Source organism: Schistocerca americana, chromosome 4, assembly GCF_021461395.2.
Source record: "Schistocerca americana isolate TAMUIC-IGC-003095 chromosome 4, iqSchAmer2.1, whole genome shotgun sequence".
Taxonomy (NCBI): Eukaryota; Metazoa; Arthropoda; class Insecta; order Orthoptera; family Acrididae; genus Schistocerca; species Schistocerca americana.
In genome coordinates, this window is record NC_060122.1 from 247107859 (window position 1) to 247133358 (window position 25500).

Genomic DNA, 25500 nt, shown 5'->3' on the forward strand with positions numbered 1-25500 from the left:
AAAAAAAGTAAATTTCAGTAGTAAAAATAATGCGTGTGTAAATTGTAAGGGCGAGATCTCGAAGCTAAACGAACGAATATCCAGTTTACAAATGATAATCGGTTCTTTAAAGCTGGACATACAGAAACTTCATCCAGAAAAACGTGAGTCGCTGAAGAAGCAAGAAGACTCGACCTCTGCACACAAGTGGCAGCAAACAATGACGGGAAAAAACTGCACTCGGAAAGTACAATCCCGAAATAGCAGTGAAACTTCAGTATGTATAAACAGTGAAACTTTAATGCATAAAAACTGCACTCAGAAAGTACAACCTCAAAGCAGCAGTGAAACTTCAATGTGTATAAACAGTGAAACTTAAATGCATAAAAACTGCACTCAGAAAGTACAATCTCAAAGCAGCAGTGAAACTTCAATGTGTATAAACAGTTAAACTTTAATGCATAAAAGCTGTCAAACTAGAACGTATAACGACCTTGTGGGAGTATTCACTACTGAAGATTCAATGAACACGCCAGCCGAAGTCGAAAAGTTTCGAAATGAACCACAAAAAGTAAACAAACCGTTGCACGGTGAACTTCCGACTGCTAACATTGTAAAATACGGAAAAATATGCGTGTTAGGCGATAGCCACGGCCGTGGAATTGCCGCATTGCTAACGGAAAAATACAATTACAGGGCAAACGGTTTCGTGAAGCCTGGGGCTCCATTAAGTGAACTGAAAAACCTTACAAAATTACGTGAAGTAACTAGTTTGTGTAAGGATGACTTTGTTGTATTGCTGGGAGGATCAAATGACGTATATAGAAATGAGTCATTCAAGGCTAGAACAGAATTGAGAAAATGCCTCAATACTTTATCTCACACGAATGTACTCGTAAATATCCCGCATCGTCACGATTTACCGAGGTGGTCATGTGTAAACAGTGAATTTCATGCCGCAAACAAGAGTTTCAGTGAAATATGTTCTCACTTTGTAAATACAGACGTTATTGACATAAACAGTTTGGAGCGAAGGCTCCATACAGTCACGGTCTTCATTTGAATGCATTAGGAAAGGAGGTACTTACGGAAAAAATTTTTACTCGTATTTCGCGGTGCAATGAAGTACCCAGGACAAGTGGAAATCAGTCGCAAGTAACAAAGCGTTCTTTTCATGCAGCGAACAATATAGCCATCAATCAGTGTCAAATCACGAAATGGTTTAAAACCAATAGGCCAGAAAGTAACATTCAAGCTGGGAAACAAACTCAAATTACGAAATGGTTCAAGCCAAAAAGAAATGAAGCACAAATTTTGCAAGCTCCAAAAATTCTGGAAGACAAACAAGCTGCTGTACGTGTGTCTTCCAGAACAAGGAAAGCTCCAGAGAGGAACAGTGATTTTTTATGGCTGGCACCAGGGAAATCACTTCAGCACCATCCAGATCCAGTGCCATCAAGAATGTAACTATGGATGTAAGTACACAACATCAAAGTGACAAAGAAATATACAAGCCAAGTGAGCAAGGTGATGGGATGCTACAGAAGAATCCAAACGTACCCTTTTGTGAGGATGGCTCATTATTAAATATTAGGTCTTTAAAAAATAAAATTGATGATCTTAGTAGTAACTATATAATGCATTGTAATATAAATGGTTTCAGTGCTGAATACTCATGTGACAGAAGCTCTAAGTTGGATGAGCTACAAGTTTTTTTATCTGAATTTCTAAGTGTTAAAGTAATTTGTTTAAATGAACACTGGCTTAGTAGTGATACCATAAAAATCTTAAATAAAATTGAAAACTTGAAGGTAGCTACCAGCTTTTGTAGGATAAATAAGTCACAAGGAGGTTCATGCATACTCATTCATTCTGATTTAGATTACCATGTAAGATGTGACTTCAATTGTTTTAATGAAGAGTGTATTTTTGAAAGTTGCTGTGTTGAGTTAAAGGACTTAAATGTTCTTATAATATCAATTTATAGAATCCCAGGGAAGGTGACAACTGAGCATTTCCTACGTAAATTTCAGAGTTTGTTAGAATACCTCAGTAAAGAAAAGAGGAAAAAAAATTGTGGTTGCTGCTGATTTCAATATCAATGTGTTGAATGAAACATGTGAGGTATCAAAATTTACAGACTTAATTAAAAAATATGGCTTCAAATTAAATTTTTCTGAATCTACAAGAGAAAATGCTCAGTCAGCCACATGCATTGACAATATTTTAACGAATTACGTATTTGAAAATGGATATAAATTTTGTCTAGATCTAGGAATTTCTGATCATTTAGCATTATTCATTGAGCTACCTAGAGCAGGTAGAGAAGTCCCATGTAAAAAAGCTTATGTAAAAAGGATCTTCAACCAAGCAACTTTGACTCTATTCCATGATAAGCTCAAGGAGACAGAATGGCACTTTGATAAAAATATTTCATGCACGGCAAATTTTGAAGCATTTCTAAGGGATTTTCTAAGTGTTTTCAAGGAAATGTTTCCACAAAAAACTTATTTTAATAAAATGACAAATTTAAAATGTATCACTAAAGGTATAAAAATCTCCAGTGCTAAGAAAAGGCAGCTACATAAGGAACTAAGACATAATAAAAAAATTGAATTTATTGAATATGTTAAACGATACAAAAGTACATTTAAGAAAGTTGTCAAAGCAGCAAAGCAAATGACAAATAATAAATTAATCTTAAAACACGAGAATAAATCAAAGGCAGTGTGGTCAGTTGTAAAACACAAATTAGGTATCAAAGCCCCTAGACATGGAATTAGTACAATTAAGCTTGAAGATGAGATGATTGTAAATCCGGTTCAAATTTCAGAATGCTTCAATGAGTTCTCGTGAAACCAGATGTTAATGTTGCAGATTATGGGAACAATGTATGTCCCTTTGGACTAAATCATAATTCTGAATGCCTCACAAAATTCTAAACAGTTTCAACAGTAGATGTATAAAAAATTATATTAAAACTAAAAAACAAAAATTCTGCAGGTTGGGATGGAATACCAGCAAAAGTCTTTAAATTTGTATGTAAAATAATAGGATACTCACTATCTCAAATAGTAAACCAATCCTTTGAAGAAGGAAGCTTCCCAGAGGTGCTGAAGTATGCGGAAGTAAAACCGTTGCTCAAAAAAGGGTCAAGAGAGGATATGGGGAATTATCGTCCCATCTCCCTCCTTCCAGTCCTTTCAAAAATCTTTGAAAATGCTGCTGCTATGCAGATTCGAAATTTTATCAAGAAATATGATATTATTACGGAAAACCAATTTGGTTTCCAGCGTGGCAAAAGTACTAGTGATGCAATTAACAAGTTTATCGACAAGATCACATCATTAGACAACCATAATAAAGTTGCAGGGATCTTTTGTGATCTCACAAAAGCCTTTGACTCTGTAAATCATGCACTGCTTATCTATAAGCTTGACAAGTATGGGATCAAGTGTAATGTTCTAAATTGGCTTACTTCATACTTATCAAATAGGAAACAAAGAGTGATCGTCTCATCAAATGCAGCAAATTACTATTCAAAATGGAAAACAGTAGCCCAAGGTGTCCCTCAAGGCTCGATTCTAGGACCTATTTTGTTCTTGTTCTATGTTAATGATTTACCGAACAATATAAATGCTCCATCGATTTTATTTGCAGATGACACATCTGTATTAATTGAAAACCAGGAGTCAGAAAACATCCCTCTCTACATAATAAACACAATGAACAAACTAGAAACATGGTTCCAACTGAATGGATTAAGATTGAACATCCCCAAAACCCACATAGTCCAGTTCAGAACAAAACAGTCAAAGCCCCAAGAAATTAAAATAACTCATAAAAATCAGGATATAGAAGAAGTAGATTCTGTAAAGTTTTTAGGGTTAAACCTAGATAAAAATTTAAATTGGAATAAACGTGTTGACTACCTGTTAAACAAATTATGTAGCTTTGCATTTGCTATGCAAATATTAGCTGGTGCAACAGACATGAATACAAGGAAAATTGCATACCACAGCTACTTTCAATCAGTTGTAAGGTACGGTATTATTTTTTGGGGAAATTCATGCAATATATTGCGCATACTAAAGCTACAGAAAAGAATAATAAGGAACATGTGTATCGCCCATCTGAGGACATCATGTCGCCCACTATTTGAAAAACAACAGTTATTGACAGTTCCCTCCTTATACATCTATGATATTATCATCTTTCTACATAGCAATTTAGAGTTATTCGAGAAAAACTGTTTCAGTCACTCATATAACACAAGAAACAAAGACAATTTTATGCTTCCCACTCATCAGTTAAACCTATATGTGCAGTCTCCTCAGTATATGGCAATGAAAATCCATAACAAGCTAAAAGGAAAGAATGTTCTGAGTATGAAGCTAGAGACACTGAAAACAAAGCTATATGATATACTTGTCAAACGCTGCTACTACACTGTTGAGGAGTTCATGAAGGATGAACTGAACATTTGAGCAGGATAAATTTACATATAGTCTTGTGAGTAAATGTAGCTGTCCTTCACAAAAGGGAGGAAAGAAAAATAAAAGTTTATATTAATGTTAAAATTCTTTGTATCAATTAGGCCTAAGTTGTGTTATCCATTTTTTGACGTGTCTCCTGTACACTAATCATATGATTAGAAATTGTATATTATGAGACAAATAAAACACTATTCACTATTCACTGCCCTGTGGTAAAATTCCTGTGAGTGTTAATTATGTAGTAATGAAATATATAAAACAATAGCTGGGTAGTAGATGCCGTATAATTTTTTTTTTTTTTTTAATTCAAAACATTAAAAGAAAGACACATCTCTTAGTCACATGAAATATAAAGGTTAGGAAAAGATTATGAATCCTTTTTAGAAGACTGAACAGGCAGAATACATTGGTACACTGTATGCCAACAGCAACACTCCCATGCTAGGAGCATTTGCTGTGAACCTAATTTATTAGTGTACCATTTCCTTGAATGTTCCAATGTTTCCTTTATCGATTTGATTTTCAGCCAACCATTAACATTATCAGGCTCTGGTCTGCATCCATATATGGAATACAGTATGATTTACCATCCATTACATCAGCAATAATGTCTTCTGTGACTACCAGATTTTCAAAGCCTTCCACATGTATTATTATTCTTGGGTCCTGTAACATACTCCTCTTGTAATATGGACTTTTACATCATTACAACAGTGACTGGTATTGTCTTTCTTTCAGTAGTGAGAAGAATAATTCTATCACTTTGTTATTTATATTGACACATTCGTTAATCCATTTTTCAGTTTATTAATTCTTGATTTCAGTTTATTAACTATTGCATTAATAACTATATTTTGCACAGTTCTCCCCCCCTCACTCTAACTGCACTTCCTGTGATCATACTTTTGTGGCTTTAATGACATTGTTTTCAATGCCTTCTGTATTTCTATACTGTTGTCTATTATTGGTACTTCCATTTGCAACAAGAGTTTCCCACCCCAAGGGCAAGAAACTGGCATAGATCCCCTGTTCACTATTTCTCAGTGAGGGAGTCAAATAGAGCCAAATCCACTTATCTCTGTACCATTTCATTATGCACCTTTAACAACATAATCATTTTACTGCTTTCAGTTCACTTTTCCTCAGTCTTTTATATAATAATGAAACTAAAAAAAAAAAAAAAGAAAGAGAGAGAGAGAGAGAGAGAGAGAGAGAGAGAGAGAGAGAGAAATTACAGGAAGTTACCGTGAACACAGAATATTTTCAATATTTAGGCTGTAGCATGGTATTTTTAGTCAGTCTTTCATCATTACATTTGACCATGTGTTAAACAAGTCTGTTGAATTTTTGAGCTACTTTGTTATTGAACAAATTAGCTGTGTGAAAATCTGGTAATACTAAATGTAGTACTTGAATATAACTGTTTTCTGTTGCATTTATATGTAACTATATTTGGACTACAATCTCATACAGTTTGTGAAGGCACAACACATCTAGCATATATGTTAAAATGAAGATGAAGCACACAGTACTTCAAGTCTATATAGCAATCACTTTATTTAAGTTTTTATCAGTTGATTGTGTACATGATAAATAACACCAGTAAATTATTGCAGGTCTGACATTCGGACTGTTGAAAGCAGTATACCACAGACTGAAGGGACAAACCACTCACATAGTGGTTTTGATTTTTTCACACAATGTAAGTATTAAAACAGTGTTTTTGTGTAATAGATGTTATGCAGTGTAGAGAGGAAGAAATAGAGAAAGAGATACACAAAAAACTACATCTTCAAAATATATTGAAGTAGTGGTACCAATAAGTTGTCAGTTATACAATCAGAATTCAAGGTTGATTGCTTTATTGCAGCAAATGGAAACAGAGAAATGCAACGATTCATTAGTACTCATGTAGAAGCCAGCAAAATTGGTCGTCAGATTGCTGAAGAAGTGCTAGATTCTATGAAACAAGGAGCGGATTCATCACCTGGCAGCAGTCCCTCACCAGATGTTGATCAAACACGGCCATCAGTAAGTGCTCAAGACATTTTATTGGTTACTAGACTTCTGCCCATGGCTTTGCCTGTGTGTGTTTTCAACACATATTTTGCACACCCCTCTCTTTCTGTTTCCACCTCTTCCTCCATCTGTCCATCCACCTCATCTTTCCATCTCTATCTGTCTGTTTCCTCCTGCTCCTGTCATGGTCCATCGCCTCCACCCTTTCTCTGACCATATCATTCTTCCCCGTCTCTCTGTCCATCTCTACCTACCTCTCTTCCTTTTCTGTTGCTCACTAACCCTCTACACTTTCCACCCACCTCATGCATCTCCTCCTCCTCCACTTCCTCTGTCCATTTTCCTCTCCCCCTCTCACTGTCCAGACCCTCCTCTACCGATTTCAACATGCGCCCAGTCATGCTCATTGGGATATTTAGTCCTTGAAATAAATTTCTGTAAAGCAGGTTGATACTACTCCTACGAAGCACCTGCCACGTACGACAGCCTACATGTCAGGACCCAGAAAACTGTTTCTTACCCCTGACATGTAGGCTGCTCTGCAATGGAGGTTGAAGTAGCAGGCTGATACTGTTCCCACACAACATGCCTGTTGTGTAGGGCAGCCTATATGCCAGGGGCAGAAAAACATGTTTTTGCCCATATCTCTGTTCCTATTGGAATTAGGAGATTATAAATCCCACAGTACTGATACTCAAGAGGCATGCTGTTTCTGTGCATAATCTGGCTGAAAATGATCCAAAGGTTTTGAACGAGATTCGAGACATACACACGTTCACTCTCTTTTTTAACAGATAATGAATATCAGAATAACATTGACAAGAAGAAGAGACATGATGATTGGACATGTAGCAAGTCGTCAGGGTATCATGGTACTTAGGGGATCTATAAAGTGTAAAACTATAGGGGAGGGCAGAGATTGGAGTTTATCCAATAAATAATTGATGATGTTGGGTGCAAGTGCTACTCTGAGATGAAGAGCTTGGCACATGAGTGGAATTTGCAATGGACCACATCAAACCTGTATTATGATCGATAAAAAAATAGTAACACATAATCCAATTCAGAACATGCAAATAAATACATAAGACCATAGACACAAAATTCAGCAAGTTATTTATCACTGGTTCTCAAATTTATAGCTTAACTTTTTAATTGGAAATAGGAGAATCATCTTTGTGTGCACTGATGAGTTAACAAAAATTAAAAATTATCTGGAGATAAAACATAGAATAAACTGTTACATTCAATAAACTCTGTTTGTTTTTATACTTTCAAATAAATGCTGTATTTACCTTTTAAGACAATACAGGGTGCAAGTGGAGAAAGCTCACAGTTGCAGGGAGGTTTGAGCTGGAGTTTATTTGTTGAGTTAGCTATTATCAGTAGGGTGGATGGCATAGAGAGCTAGAAAAGGAAGTATATATCCTTGAAAAAAAATGCAGCATGGTTGAACATAGGTTCAGTATTGAATGTGATACCTTTGTAATCATTCTCATCAGTGCTGGGAGTGTGGGGAGAGTGTTTGGGACAAGATTGGGAAAACTTAATCACATCCTCTCCCAGGTCTTCTGTTACCTGTCATCCTGCTTGGAAATGAGGTGCACCTTTCCAAAATCCTTCCCATTTCCCCCCAAAATCCTTGTCACTTCTCCCCGAGTGTTATTCTTGCTGCCCACCCAACCTATAAAATATTGTGGTCCAACCTTCTGCCATGCCCATTTTCAGTCTCTTGCCAGATGGTTTGTGTTGGAAGGATAAGTGAATAAACTGTCCTACACTCTGATTACACCATGTCCTATTCTAGTCCCATTACATCCATATTATAACATATCAGAGGCAGATCCACCTATGAAAATAATCATGTCATATGCCCACTCTCCTATAATTCCTTATAGCCTTTTATGGAAGCATGGCAACCAAATGCCTATCTGAGTGCTTGGCCAATATCAAACTGTCAACATGAACAAAGTTGACCATCCAGTGTTAGAACACACTGCTGAGCACAATATGCTCAACTTCATGGCTGTCGCAAACCTGTGTTGAGCCCTCCCTGCCATTACAACGCAATGTTGTTTGAAGCACACAGATGGTAATTGTCTTTGTAACACATACTTTGATACTGCAGTCCTTCTGACCTTAATCTCAACTAGTGCTGGTGTATCGCCCAGCTCCATTACCGTCTCATGTCTTCCACCTTACTCCAATAAATTCCATCCACATAGCTACTGTTCATTTAATGGACTCCCTCTTCCTCTGTTCTCTCTCTCTTCACTCCCCACCCCCACCCACCCCATAACTCACCTTCCTCTTAACATGCTCCTCCATGGCATTGTATGCCACATGCAGATTCCCTTGCCTGCATTAGTGCATTAGGATGGGCTTACCGGTGCAACACTCCAATCCCATTTTATTGCTACTTCTTCTACCTAGCTATCAGCCCCACTTCCCTCCATCTCTCACTTTCCTTCCCCTTCTTCTTGCTTCTCTCACCAACTACATCCAACATAAAGTCTAACCCAGTCAGACCAAAGACACAAGCAAGAGTAGCCAGTAGAGAGAATATGGTCTTGTCTGTGTTAGTGTTTTTGTCAGCTTTGAAGAAGGACATTGTCCAAAAACTCTGTAAATTTCAGTCTTTTTGTGTGATTATTGACCAATGAATGATTCAAACAATGTGTTTTATGGAGTGTCACTGATTTTTGTTGCAGTCTAATAGCTGTGAGTGGTTAAAGAGTGAGGGGGCTTGTATGAAGGTGATAAATTGTTTGACAGATAATTGTACACACAGATGAGAGATGGACATAACTAACTTGGACAGCTTTCTCAGATAGTGTTGAAAATGTTGATCCAATTGTTGCAGTGCAAGAGTTTTTATCTCAGAGGCAAATAGTGTGAAAGGAATAGGTTAATACAATTTCACAGACTATACAACAAACTAGGTTCCTGGTTCATTTCAACCAAATGTAAGATATACCTGTAAAATATTCTCGCACTCTATTATAACATACAAATGATTGCTACAGCTCGTTAGACTAATTTACAAACCATTTAGTTCATATTGTAATGCTGTGCATGTTTGTTGCACTTACCAGACACATTCAGAATACCAGGTGGAAGGATTGGTGGCATGCGTAAACACGTTCAGAGCACACTGGGACAGGTACAAAGGCGCGAGCATTAACATGTCCAGAGCAGTTAAAGGGTAAATGGAAGATTGCAGTTTATACTTCAAGTACAGAGAAAACTTCAGTTAATGGACTACGTACTGCAGAATATTTGAAAAATGCATTGAAAATCGGTACTAAGAAGACTAAAATAATGTGTAATATAGCAAATGATAAATACTAGAAATTAAAAATGAGTACATAGAACTGACTAATGAGAATGCAGCTGAAGAAAACAACTGGATGAGCAACAGAAGAAATTAACAGAAGAGTAAAATGGACTACAGTGATTTTGATAAACTAAATACAGTTTTCCAAACATAGCTTCCAATGTGACAGTAAAGGAAAGTTTACATTCAGTAACATATTACTCGTTTTGACTTCTTGGAATGAGACATTCAAAAATTGAGGGATGCTCAGTAAGCAACAGACAGAGGCATGCTAAAAATAAATAAATACGAATGTTAGGTTGTAACATACAGTCAGTGACAGGGTTTTATGTATTGTAATGAATAGAAGTTTGAATTGAAGATAGGATGGAGGCATTTGCCATAAGAAAATTGGGAAAACAACAGAAACCCTAAATATGGATGGTTATTTGAACAAGCGCTACCCTAAATGTGAATCCAGTGTGCTAGCTACTGCACCACCTTTCTCAGTGAAATGCATGTTGGGAATTATCAGAAGAGGTGGGAAACAATCAAATAGATCAGGAAACAGATGGGAATGGAGGTGATAATTATGACTGTGTAGATGTCACTGTGCAAGTAGGTGATAAATGAACTGAAGAAGTTGATTGCTAGATTCCTAAAGATGAGGAAATACCAAGGTGATGATTTTGTGGCAGGTGAGTGGATGACAACTGGAGCAGCATGGGCACACATATCCGGAGACTGTAGTGCATAACAAAGATTAGAGGAGACCTTTATCTAGCAATGGATGCAGGATGTGGACAAGGAAAAGAAGTTCCCAGATTTCCTAGTTAAAAATACTCTTTTTTCCCTGGTGAGAATACACTTTGTCCCAGATGACAGTACACTATACCCTATGTAAAAGTACATTTCTTTCCATTTTAAGTGACAATATACTACACCTTCGAGCTGTAAAATGTATCAATCCTTTGAATGGTAAAGGTTATATACATCGGTGTAGAATTCCAGTGACTTTAATAAATGAAACCCAGAAATAAACAGTATGTTTCGGAAAGATCTTTCATGCAAGGCAACATTTTTTTTTTTTTTGGTATTATGAAAGTATAAATATACATTCTACCAAATACAGCACAGTAGCTTTCGAAGCACTGAAATGGATATTGTGCTGCATTATATGCTCTTGCCAGTCCATCATAACTCTTGTCACATCATCTCACCAGCCAATGACAGTAAAGAGCAGAGGATGTTTGATGTAGTTAGCCAATAGAAACATCAGTTATTAGGAAAAGTTAATGATTTAAATATACATACAGTATAGCTACAAGAAAAGCAAAGCTTTCACTTACACTGTTGGTCATCAAAATTTTTTTGCTGTTTTTCTGAGGTTGTGGTTAGGCAGGAACCTAAGACCACAGCTTAAATTGCAGCAAAGGAATATTTCTAACAAGCACATTATTATAAATTTCACTGCTGTGCACCAAACATTTCATGTGTTACCTGGCTGAATACATGTTCTTTCAAGCACTTCAGCTCTTCCACAAAAAAGCCAGTTATGCATGAAATTGCTCAAGAACTCATCTCATAGTTTTTTGGAAGGATAATTATATTTTATATTTATAGTGTATAATTATACACTCCATGATTTAAGCAATTCATCACACATTCTCAGATGTAACATAATTCATCTTGCATAAAAGGAAATTTACCTTGAAAGTAGTGCTTCTGAAACCACCATTTTCCTGAGACCTGTTAGAAATATAAACCGTTAGGACACCACACTGATTGAAAACAATTTTTTGTTACAAAGTATTGTGTAGTCTTCATCCTGAAGCCTTTGACAGAGCTTGCTATTGGCAGATGCTTGTGTGTACACCGTGTTTTGTTTGTGTAAATGGCACATTTTCTTTGCAAATAAGGTTTTATTTTGTTGTTATTTTCTTGTTAATGTTTTATTGCTGCAGAATTATTCTGCAGAAGTGGACTTAAGAAAAATTCTTTGTTAGAGTATCTGTTCTTACCAGCCAAAATGGCAAATATTTAACTGAAAACTAAAACAGTGACAAATTCGTGAATTTTAAAAAATTCCTGACTTTGTCCTGGATTTCCCAGTTGTCCTGGTGCATATACATTCTGTGGAAGTGAAATGGCTACTATTTCTGCTGCTACTGGATACTTAGGTGTCCTGTGGTTTCCTTAAACCAATTAAAGCATATGCTGTAATGGATTCTTTGAAAGAAATACAGCCATTTTTTCCCAGTCCCTCCTCAATCCGAAGTCATTGTCGATAGTCTGTGAAACTCTGATCTTGCTTTCTTTTGACCATTTTTTAAATACTGAAGAGATTCTTATTTGATGGAATGGTGTCGAAAATGATGCAGAGGAGTCAGTAATTATTCTGAAGCAAATAGTAAACAAACCAACCTTAAGAAAGCTTTCATCTCAAAACAATTAATGGAAAAGCATTTTTACTGGAACTGAACAAGCCTACTTTTATGATCATATGAAGACAAAAAACTGTTAGTTGCTTTCTGCACATGTTTGAAAATGAAGTACATTACAGGTAACAATAACTGCATTGGTAAATCCCTTAGGAATTACAAATAATAGAATGCAAGGGGATAGAGGTGTCAGGTGGCAGGGGGCAGTTGTGATGACAGTTTGTATTCCTGTTTCACAGCTCATACTCTAGAGGAGCCCAACATATTTATTTTTTACTAGTCTAGCAATTTGTGACATGGCCTTGATAAGCTTAATTTATTTATTTTTGTCTGGTCAGCAAATTTGTAACATACTGCCCTTCTCTGGAAACTGAATCTCTCTAAATGCTTATGCTTCATACTGATCAAACTTATTCTGTTGTTTCACAGTGATCTTCATAATGCTTTGATTACACTGTCCTCTCCTTTCATTCTTCATCTTTATCCTCACCTTACACAGAGTAAAAATGAAAATTCTGTGTTTGTCTGCTGCCCCTAATAACAGTTGATCAGTTAGAGCATCTGTTGTTAACATTCTGTTTTTGATATTAAATTATAAGTGAGCAAATAATAACACATATACAATGGCTTTACAGTCACAGATGTCAACAAGCAACTCCAATGAATTACCTCAGCAACGAAATGGCTCCACACGCTCAAATCCTCTCAACAATGGTGGAACAAGTTTCCCAAATATCCGGAACAATGTGCAATTGTCTATAGCGAATGAACCAGGTATGTTGCTGTTTTGTTATGAACTTTAGTACGCTTCTGATTAATGTATGTTCATAAAATACAATTTTTCAATCAGTGACTGAATGTATTAGATTTTCCTGCAGAAGCTTCTTAAACAGTTTTTCAAAATATATATTTTTGTATTTCAAAATGTAATAATTAATGTATAAGGCAACATACTACAATGAAAGTGGTAGTGCAAAAAATGGAAACTCTAGTATTTCCCCAGTAGCCTACATTACAGATGCTCAGTTTGTGGATAATGTTAGACACACCAGACCAGATACAACTGTATCTAATCATATGCACTCTTTTATACTACAGATTAACAGTGATACTGTTATTTTTAAGATGTACAAACAAGTCTCACAACTATATTTTATCTTCATGAAGTAAATAATGTAGATTGTCACCAGAATATTATATTCTCTGTAAATATGTAATTTACATGTTCTAACATGGAAAGTTAAAAGTCTGCTTCTGTAGTTATCCTCTGACAATGCACTTAAAGTTCCAGAGGTGGAAACAACTGCTTTTATTTACTGACAGAACAGAGTTTAAATCTTTTAATGGTATAAATTAGAACACCACATGCTGTAAAATAGATTATGTAACTTGCAGATATTCTTGTTGATTAATTTTCTACATTTTAGTTGTCTAAATTTAGTTGTCTAAATGTTGTTCATGCTGCTGCTGGCAGACACATAAACTGTTTGTAATAGCTTAGCTAAAACTTTACGGTTTTGTGATTATTTCACAATTCATTCCAAGTTTGTAGTATGTTTTTATAAACAAATATGGATGTTTGAAATTAGGTCATTCTTTTTGGTGTGTATCAAAGGTTATGTTGCTGCAAGAATGCGTACTAATATGGGAAACTATATCTCTATGGAGATTATTTTCACTCTGTTCTTCTCTCTTTTGAATTGCCAACTGCCTCCTTTCCCACATCTATCATCTCAAGTTCCACGTAAGTTTCTCCTAGTTTAAAATACCACATAATGTTGTCATGTCAAAACCACAATCAAGTCCAAATATGAAGGCAGAGCCACCAGTGAAATAGAACACTTGCAAGTGAAACCACTTTGTTACTGACACCAGTGTTGAGCCACAATAGAACAGATCTTCTGGATGAAGAGCGCAGTTATAAGGTATTTCAAGAACCCTCCACATAGGATAAATGCAAGATAATAAATAAGAGCTGGTGGTTGGGTTTGAACTGGAGACTCACAGCAAGCCAGCCACTGATGCTAACCACTGCACCACAATGCATTTCCCAGAGCTCACGACATTGCTCCTTTTCCTCGAAAAAGTGTTCTCTGAAGCCATTCATCTCTGGATGATAGGCAGTCATCATTCTGTAGTGATGTTGCGACATAAAATTACCTCAACATACAACAAGAACCTATCTGCCAGTGGCTTATTAAAGTGTTCTGTGAAGCCATCCATCGCTGGATGGTAGGCATTCGTCATCCTGTGGCTGATGTTCCAAGATGAAATTACCGATGATACTAATCTCGACTGAAATCTTTTCCGTTATCAGACATCATCACACGGGATGCTCCGTGCTTCAGAAGAATTGTGGCACTCACTTCCATCATCAGTATTCTTTACAGTGTCAGTATTCTTTACAGTGGCTGGACCTTCCCTCTGTTCAGCAGCAGAGTTATTTAATGTACTGATGACTGAAATTTCGTCCACACATTTGTGTTCCTCCAAAGCATACCTTGAAGGGCAGTTGGCATCCTTCTGTTTGTGTCTACTTTTAAATACCACTGTGACAGAATGGTGGTTTGCCACAAAGTGAATGGTACTCTTTCATGGTTTTAGAGTAGTTCATCTTGGACTTTAAGAGTACTCTGGAAGCATTAGCTATCACCTTTCCAGCACCTTCTTACATTTGAACTAGAACTCCCCCATTTCCAAAACTGCTGGTGTCACTGGGAAATTCTATCTTGGCATTCTCGTCATAAAGTGCTAGAACTGGAGAAGTTGTTAGTGCCTCTTGATGGACCAGGATAGCTCATTTCATGTAAGGACCACAATGATTAGATAAGAGAAATTAGGGCTCATATGGGGGCATGTACACAGTCTTTTTCCCTCCCACTGTTTGGGAAGCCCTCATTGGAGCCAAGTACAGCACCGAGGATTTATATCATTCAGTGGTTCTCTGTACAGTAGCACTGGTGGATCTTGGCTTTAGAGCCATGTAATTACATCCTCTTCACTACAATGAGCATCGAAGGTAGCTCCTTCTGTCAAAGCTTCGTGACTGATGAGTGGGTCTTCAGTTTCCTTGAACCTCCCATCATCAATATGTGCCTCTGGGTTGTAGTAGGGCTTCATATGGAGAACATGGACAATGTCTCTGCACTTTTGTCTTTTTGGTGAAGAGTCTCTACTTCATTTGTGACATAAAGCAAGTGATGAAGGATATGATACAGCCCAAAGCAGCACTTGAGTAACTTTCCCGATAGTCCTGCTTTCCACACAGGAATAAAAATCCAAATCTAGTTTCCTGGGCTGTATCTCATTGGTCAGTGCTTGGAACTGTAGTGCTCTCAGTCCTTTTCCTGAGTGTCCAGGGTCTATATGCCACCCAGCTGTCTTGCTTCTTTGGTCTTGGTGAGGAAGCATTTCATGTAGTTGTCCTGAATACCATCTGGTCAAAACATAAACTGTGTATCCATAGTTGTTTCAGCCTCACAACCATAGAGCAGAAAAATCGATATGAAGCCTTTAGTGTCTTGCTTCACTGTGTTGTAAGTGAATGTCATGATGGGCAGTATTGTGTGAATTATTTTCAAAAGATCATTACTGTTATCAATATTTTGTGAGACTATAACACTGCTTGCATAAGTTACCAGCAATTACATTTACTCAAACACTAGCATTAAAGTATGACAGTGTTGTGGGGTTTGCAGTTTGCTAAATGTAGGTATGATCATCATCTTTCTCACTGACATCTTACTGCTCATATACTTTGTATTATGAGGCGGTGACAGTAAATTGAGACATATATATCACTTATGCTTAAATATCGCATAAAAATATGTTCTCTGAGTTGTAGGTAGTTTTGCAACAGACTATAAATAGCTTCATTACTCACTTCACAGCAATAAATTAACTCCTCCAGGCTGTGGCTAAGCCATGTCTCCACAATATCCTTTCTTTCAGGAGTGCTAGTTCTGCAGGGTTTGCAGGAGAGCTTCTGTAAAGTTTGAAAGGTAGGAAACGAGATACTGGCAGAAGTAAAGCTGTGAGGACGGGGCGTGAGTCGTGCTTGGATAGCTCAGTTGGTAGAGCACTTGCCCGCTAAAGGCAAAGGTCCTGAGTTCGAGTCTTGGTCCAGCACACAGTTTTAATCTGTCAGGAAGTTTCAATAAATTAACTAATTAACAACACTACAGTAACTATGTAATGGTTACTACAGTTATGCAGGCACTACACTGTATTATTGTTATTGTTATTATTATTATTGGCAGTATTCAGACATGAAGCATTGGCAGCCTGAAGTCCTAAAATATCTGTTAATTCAGAAACAAGACCTTCAGCATTTAAGTGATCTTTAAACAATTAATCTAGGCCACACAGCTTAACTCGGTTGCTTGTAATTGGAGGTTCAAGGTATGGGTGAAGCAAGTGTCACTAATGAGATGAGTGATGCAGAGGAAGCATGTTCTATAACAAATATCTGCTCTCAATATGGATAATTACCTTTCTTTTCTTAGGAGGAGTTGATGATAGCACTCATAATAAACTAAGAATTGCTTCATAATTCCTTAAAAGAGATTGTTAGAAATAAGTAGAACCAATTGTTTGATTGACTCATTAGTTTGTGGTTTAATAAAACACCTATGAAAACCAAGTGTCACTTACCTTTCATCATTTTAAAAATTAAAGTATTGAAAGAAAATTCTTTTTCATTGTAAAGTTTATTTAGGCAATAATGTTGATAAAAGTGGGAGGAGAAGGATCTTAGGAAGGTTGCGAACATTGATATAAGGTGTTGAAGTAGGCTGTCCATCATTTGGGATCCAAACAAAATAACTTTAAACTCATAGAGGCAGCCAGGAGTTGTGAAGGTAGTCTTTTTCCCATCAGCCTTGGCTATCTTGATTGGCAGTAGCCTGTGTGTGTGCCCATAGTTGATTAATACTTTACTCCGTTCAATCAGACTAAAGTGTACACAGTGCACTGCAGTGGACAAACATCTTTCTTTGTGATTTTGTTCAGTTATCGGTAGTCAACACAGAAATGCCAGTTCCATCCATCTTCTTCACAAGGACCACATGAGAGAGCCGAGAACAGTTTGAAAGTTCAATGATGTCATCTTGCAGCATCTTCCCCACTTCCTTCCAAATTACCCATCATTCAGCTAGTGACACTCATATGAGTGCTGGCTAATTGGTGGATGATTTCCAGAGTTGATACGGTGTTTACCATGAGCCTCTTGGTCTGTCTTTTCTCCACTCCAAACCTGAAAGCATCCAAAAATTAATGCAAAATGGCTATCACTCATCATCATTGTTCCTTGGTCAGACCAGATCTTATTGGCAGTTTGATAGTAGCTTCCTCCCCTGTACCATCTGTAGTGGTAATGAGGCACAGTTCTTAGTCAATGACTCTAAGCTGTCCTTCCTGGATCGGTTTGGCTGTCCCTGCACACATGCCTTTAGGCATGAATTGTGGCTGCTCTTGACCATTAGTGAGCCAAAGTTGTCCTTGACCACCTAAAATGCTCATGATCAATGGTGGCAAGTATATTTTGTGTGCCTGAGTAGCTTTTTGCAGTCAATAAAAGTTTGACAGTTTAACTTAGCATTTCAGTTGATGACCAGAAATTGTGTCACGGACGATGGTGGGATAACAATGTCTTCAATGGCAAACAACACGCAGAGTAATCTTTGTTCTGTGTGATTCTTGGAAAAGCTTTGCCAATCTTGGGCTCTGATTTTTCACAGCCTATGATTGCCTGTGATGTCTGAAAGAAGTCCCATACAAGGATAGTGTTATGAATACAGTCTGTTAAAATGATAATTGAAAGGCTGTGTTCTGTCATTGTTAGTTATTCTTGCTGTATACATTTCAGTCAGTTGGAAGTACTTTCCATTTGTAACTTTCAGCACAATCACATTTGTGTCATAGAATATAGTCTTCTTTGGTTGATGATGCTAAGCATCCAAAACTACAGAAAAGAAATCCACTGAGTTAACTAGTCCCCAGACAAGTTGGCAACTGATGAAGGCATTAATGACATTTTCCTAACATGGAAGTGACTTTTGTCCTTGGAGGATTTGCATCTGTGGTGGCTTAGTTTTCCTGAAGTCGGCAGTTCGGCAAGTGACAGGTACCCCTTTATGGCGATGATGAATGTCTAGAGCATGTTGGAGAGTAACCTCATCCAGGGTATGGGGAAGGGCTTTGTCCCATAGGGTGACTGAAGAGACTGCTTATACCATGTTTGTTCGCCCTATTCTGGAGTATCGCTGTGTGGTGTGGGATCTGCATCAGGTGGAAATGATGGATGACATCAAAAAAGTTCAAAGAAGGGCAGCTCGTTTTGTATTATTGCAAAATAGGGGAGATAGTACCACAGACATGATATGTGAATTGGACTGGCAATCATTGAAACAAAGGCATTTTTCGTTGCAACGGGATCTTTTCATGAAATTTCAATCACCAATACCTCCGATTGCAAAAATATTGTGTTGGCACCCACCTACATAGAAAGAAATGAGTATCATGATAAAATAAAAGAAATCGGGCTCAACAGAAAAATTTAAATGCTTGTTTTTCCCGTGCACCGTTCGAGAGTGGAGCGGCAGAAAGAGAGCTTGAAGGTGGTTCATTGAGCCCTCTGCCAGGCACTTTATTGTGAATAGCAGAGTAATCATGAAGACGTAGACTATAACTGTCTGCAATTGATTGATGTGAACAGAGCTGTTGAGTTGGCTGGTATCTGGTAGTGTAGCCTTCTCTGCAGTAACGCACAATATGTCGAGGGCATCCACAGTGGAAACACACTGGTATGTTGTTCTCTGTTTTCCAAATATCTGTTCTTCTGTGGGCTATTCTGCTTGATGTAGGAATTGGTTGCACCTATGCTGATTGGGTGCTAGGTTGTCATTTGACAGCTGCAGCGTAAGTCTGTAATGGCCAAGTTCACTCTTCGTGGCACTTCCAACTAGCGACAAAGATTGGCTCTAAAGATTGATACACTTCTTCTTCAATGTTCTGTATTAACTACCCATGTATATGGTCAACATTCATGGCTGCTATCTCTTGTATCTTTGGTCCAACATTTTTGGCTGTCAAACATTGCTATATCTCTGGCCTTACTATCTGGTGTATGAGATAGGTGAACTAAGTGGATGAATTCTATCTTGTTGTAACTTTCTTTACCAAAAGAGCTTGATACATTTCTTTTGTGATTCCTTTCATCAATTGTAAGATTTTTCCAGCTTCTCTCTTATTCAGATATATGATGTGGTGTACGACCAAAACATTCTGTCTGTCAATTCTTCCACTAAGTGAACTTAACTGCCAATTCTCGTAAATCATTTTCTCCAGCTCTGCTAGAATTTGGCCTAGCTATTGAGCTTCTTTTCATTGTTCTTGAGCCACTTGAGCCACACTGTTCTTGGGCTGTGCCATCCAACTAAAAGTATACATGTGCCAAACATATCACGTCATCCCACCTGCTGTAATTGGGAACCTTCTCAGCCGTTTTGTTGGGTCCTGACCAGCACACAGATGGAGGCCTGATATGCAGATGACTTACTACTGTTTTGGAATCCATTTGTCTCCTAAATATATGGATCTTAGTAACGCTGCACTGCTTGTATTCTGATTCATTTCCGTGTGGGTGATGGCTTTTACATAGCCTAATTAGAGACTTAGTGAAGTAGATCATTTGAAGTATGTGACATCTCCACCAGGTGGTCTCACATCAGAACCACTATCTAGTCTAGAACTGAAGACAGAGTTGTCAGTGAAATAAAACACTTAGAACTGAAAGCACATTTATTACTGACACCAATTTGCAGACAGAACAGAATGCTAGTATTTATACAGACATCAAATATTTGGATTTACAAATGTTTACATATGTTTAAAGAGCCCCCTAGAAATGATAAATTTGAAGCAACAAATAATTGCTGATGGTTGGGTTTGAAATGGTGACCCACAGCATTCACGCCAGAGACACTAACCACCACACTGCATGTGCCAAACTAGCAACAATATATTTAACATTAAAGCAATTATGTGCTGGAAATTAAAGCTGTAGCTCCACAGTGACAGCAACTTCTCCTATATATAATAAATCTGCAATGTTACCCCTTGTGAGTTAACCATTCAATTCAGTTCATAAGTAAATTTGCAAAGCCTAACATATGAAAGACAAAGCTCTGGCTCATGTCCTTTTGAGGTACTTTGTTCTTGTCTAAGACAAAGATTTTTGTAATTTTATTCTTCTGTTTGTAAAAATAAGATCACAATTGTTTTTTATCATTTCCGCTCCATCCAATACAAAATTCCCCAGTGACTCTTCAGTTTCTCATTCTGTTTACTATCAGTTACTCTGTGAAGCAATTCTGAGGCAAGCACCTCTCTTCCATACATTCTGGGCATCACAATAAAAGAATCTTCTAATTCCTGCATACAATTTTGATTTCTGCAACTGTTAATCTACAACAATTTTTACTACTTCCAGTTTAAACTATTGAAGTTTATCTTCTTGTACAGTCCTTCAACATGTTGCTTTCCTGTATCAGTAATGGTTATCCATTGAGAATGTATTATGCTCAGTGTGCTGTCACATATTATTTAAATAAATTGTTTGTCAGAAAATGGTCTACTATCATCCACAATAATTTTATTGTATAGCACTGAATTACTACAGTTTTGAGATGACTATTATTATCCCAATACATAAATATACTGATTATAAATTTAAAAAAGCATTATATTTACAGGTGTGGATCCAGATGAAGTTATTCAAATGATTGACGGCAATGTCCTGCCTGAATCTTCGAATCCTAATGCTTCCAATGATGGCAACGATGAAGCAGCAATGGCAGTCATAATGAGCCTATTGGAAGCTGATGCTGGGCTTGGTGGACCTGTTGACTTTTCTGGCATTCCATGGCCTCTGCCATGAAGCTCTAACAAAGCCATCGAGCACAAAATCAAATTGTATATACCTTGAGTGTACCTGCATCCGAACTCTACATTTGAGTGGATATTTAGTAATGCTGTAGGTTTTGGCATCATGCAAAGAACATTTTGCAACGTAGAAGGTTTTTTTAATACTTTTGCAACATGGACAACAGTATTTAAAAGGAGTAATTGTGCTCATTTTTGAAGAAGAAGCCATTTTGATGTCAGAGTTAGCAAATACAAGGTCTTCTGAAAGCAATGAGAGTTTCTGAAACACATTCCATGAGGAGCTATTGAAGTAAAGATTTTGATTGAGAAGTCTCCTTGCCTTTCACACTGCTACAAGACTTAACTGACATCACATTTTTAAAACTCATTTTCAAAATAGAAAATGAAGAAATGGAATGTTCTCAGGGTTGTTATTGGTCTCAGGACTGTGGTAAATATGTAGCTTGCAACAACACTTTCTACATTGCTCAATGTTTTGGCAGTGAAGTGATTATCGTGTAGTAGCATCCAGAAGTGTTAAGTGAAGTGCTTTTGAATGAAATGGCCATGCGGTAATTAAGAACGCATCCAAGAAGTACATAGAACTTATAGCCTTAAACATGGATAATAATGCTATACACGGACAATGTATTTTATTACGAAATTTTAGTGTCAATTTTGAAGATATTCTTGTAAATATTTATGCCTCTGTACTCAAAGACTTTTCAATGCATTCTCGACAGAAGCTTTGGGAAGAGAATCTGACATTATTTGCCAGGCAAAAATGTTATTTGGACCAATGTTCAATGTGTGTTGTGCACTGATCTTGAAGATTTGTTGTTAAATTTTGTATAGAAATTGCATGTAAACTGCATTTTAAATGTTGTTTATCAAATATAAATATTTATATTTCTTGTTTTTGCTGTTGGTATACTTATTACCCCAAAATATAAGTAAAGTTATGCAACTTAATTTTTCCAAATTAAATTAGTTATGGAGAAAAACAGCTACTCTAACAAAACATTAATATTTACCTTCTTTTTCTATAATAGGCTACCTCACAACACCAGTGATGTGACAGAGCAAATTTTTAGAAAAGACCACCATGCATCATAAAATGTAGACAACAGTAATTAGTTCCATCAGTGAAATTACTTTCTGCAAAATAAGAATGATCAACAGTGACACATACAGGTAGAAGCACAATATTATAAAGACCTGGAAGCACGCTACCTGAAAATAGTTCCAATTTATTCACTGCAAAAATAATGCTTAACAAGTGGATCTAAATGGGGGGGGAGGGGGGGGGGGACAGAGAGAAATGGAAAAGTGGCTTGATGTTCATTTCTGCACCTTTCTCTTTCAATTTCATAATAATAAAAAAGGTTTACAAAAGTTTTGTTCTTGCTTTAATTATCAGTTTATTGTTGTTAATGCTCTTCACGTATGCAGATTTTAATGTTTAGCACTACAGTATGCAGACTAATTGAGACATGAACATTAAAATGGAGAGAGAGAAAATCAAGAAATGCCTCAGGCAAGTTAAATTTACAAATTAACAGTTAATAAATGCTTCCATTAATTAGGTATGCCATTCTCTCTACAACATTGATTCCCAACCTTTTCTACCTGGTGTCCCATTTGCTAGAGCATGCTCCCCTATTTTGTTTATTTTTCTGTATCTGCCGAAAAACATTATTTGACAATAACACATACATAAAAGAGGGTTATAATATGTAGAGTAAAACAAAACTATAGGTTTCAAAAGGTTTCACAAACGCAATAGAAATGTCGTTATGTCTTACTTAAATATCTGACAGAATTTTCACTTGAACAACATATTTCACATCTAACATTTTTTTGTATTATGAAAGAAAAATTCAGAACATCAGTGAAACAGTTTCAATTGTTTTTATTTAAGCAGCTTCTGAATGTTTGGTTTCAAACTAGTAAAGTACATCTAAGGTTGCTCTTCACATTCAGATAAGTGTGGTGTTTTGTTTTCATGATGGGTAGTGTCAAAAATCTAATCTTACCTAGGTATGTTGATGAATACTGTATGAGGACTTAGGGCTTTCCTCGCCACTCCTGGATAAATAGGAGAGAAACTGGTAGAGCCCTGCAAATGGGTGGCCCACATGCACCTGTGGTGTGCAAGTGAAGGGACTAATACGCTTAGCAATTGTTGGTGGAAGTTGCCAAAGATTACCAATGCTAATGACAGTGCGTGAGCATTCGTACACACAGCTGCATGAGCTATGTGGATTTTATGTGCGATACGCTTTAATTATTACCATACTTGGGTAATATTTTTGCGAATGATGAATAACAAATACACATATAAAGTACTGTTTGGTATTTGTGAATAACAAATATATTTCAAAATGTTATTCACTTACACAAATAAATACACTTATTTGTCATCTTGTGAATTAAAATCGTTATGGATAATAGATAAATCTGAAATCCAATTGCATATATAGCTCAAATTCTTTGTCATTTATTAAACAAATGTACTTTTCATTTCTTTTAAATTAGCTTTCTGAACAACTCCTTTTTGAAACGTCTAATCAGAAATCAACAGTGTGTTACTTACTGTAAAGAAGACATGTCAAGTTGTAGGCAGGTACAATTAAGAGACACATATTTTTTGTGCCTGTCTGCACCTTGACTCGTCTTCTTTACAGTTAGTAGTAATCTGTCTTTTCCATATTGTTGATATTTCTACCTGGAGTTTCCATTGTTTGATCATCAGAAGCTTTATTTGATTTATAGAGATTTACCATTGTGACACTAAAGAAAATACATTCTTACATGCAATACATTCCTGAATTCATCATTAATCATGACTTCAATATAAGACTATCAGCTTTAAGCTGCAACAGCCACCTGACTCTGTGCTGTCAGTTATGAGCTGGCTGTCTCATAGAGAACTTCTGTGGCTGCCCATCAGGGTCCTTGCACTTGTCAAAGCAACCGTACCTTCCCTGCATCCTGAAACAAATTTCATGATGACTTTCAGCAACTTGTAGGACTTGGGGGAATTTCCATTTCTGGAGAGACATGCAATATGCCTTCATATTTGTAGCCATCTCTTTCTGACACATTGTTGTGTAAAATACATCATGCATTTATTATGGCAATTGCAAATTCATCTCAAACATCCACTGGGCAAAGAAAAATTATGTGTTCTCTATTTATTTGTCAGATTGTATTCTACAAACCATTAAGTCCAAGACAGTCAGTTTTTAAAAGTTCTTTTGCTGTTTTTTGTACTCCTTCCTCCATAAGGACATATTAAATTTTCAGATGTTCCAAATCCTTCATCTCCAACAATAATTCATGGCATTGGTACTCCCTTGTTTGATATGGCACTTTTCTCCAATATTTGTAAATTTTTACTAACAAGATTTTCATGCGTAACTCGTTGCATAAAACTAGATGAGTCATTATATTTTACATATGCTCCAACATCTATGTAAGTGAACATATAATCCACAGTGCATAAAGCAAGTGAAATGATAGACAAATAATTTTTATAATTTAGTAAAGTATGTTTGTTAAGAGAAGAAAGGCCATCTCGCTCAGCTGATCAGTCACTATTGACCGTCAGCTAGCTGACTAAATTTGCTGCTGAATATTGCAGCTTCTTGGTGCATTATAGCCCAAATTGCTGAGGCCATCCGCCTATAAGGATTTTTGTGTTTCATTTGTTACACTGAAAATCAAGTAAAGCTGTGCTCAGTTTGAAGGATGGTTTCAGCACTGCAGTGATTTAGAGGGCACTGTGGTGTGCCTTTGATTTCCTCCCACCTCTGGATAGATACAGCCAGTTAGAAGGATATCTACATTTTAACATGGTAGTCTGAAGTATGGTGCAACTGGACTTGGCATTACTGTCATTGTTATAGGTGAAAGAAGCGATGAACAGAGAAAATCGCAGGACCAACTGGGGATCAAACCCCAAGCCTATGTTTTGTAGTATGGAACTTAAGCCACAAAGACATTTCTGGGTAAACCATTAATAATATATCTAAAAACAAAGATGATGTAACTTACCAGACAAAAGTGTTGGTAGGGACACTAACAAACACAAACACACACACAAAATTCAAGCTTTCGCAACCCACGGTTACTTCATCAGGAAAGAGGGAAGGAGAGGGAAAGACGAAAGGATGTGGGTTTTAAGGGAGAGGGTAAGGAGTCATTCCAATCCCGGGAGTGGGAAGACTTACCTTAGGGGGAAAATAAGGGACAAGTATACACTCGTGCACACACACACACACACACACACACACACACACACACACACACACACACATAT

The 25500-nt window shown here is 36.9% G+C and overlaps 1 protein-coding gene across 2 annotated transcripts in view; it reads left to right on the forward strand.

Moving 5' to 3' along the window:
• The window catches only part of LOC124613225 (protein cycle), a 996167-nt gene extending 974073 nt beyond the window's left edge, over positions 1–22094 (forward strand). For both annotated transcript variants that reach the window (XM_047141899.1, XM_047141898.1), the window contains 4 exons: positions 6092–6177; positions 6346–6506; positions 12887–13025; positions 21005–22094. In XM_047141899.1, coding sequence (XP_046997855.1) covers positions 6092–6177; positions 6346–6506; positions 12887–13025; positions 21005–21189 — 571 coding nt within the window. In that variant the 3' untranslated portion in view covers positions 21190–22094. The remainder of the gene's footprint in view (positions 1–6091; positions 6178–6345; positions 6507–12886; positions 13026–21004) is intronic.
• The last annotated feature ends 3406 nt before the right edge of the window (positions 22095–25500 follow it).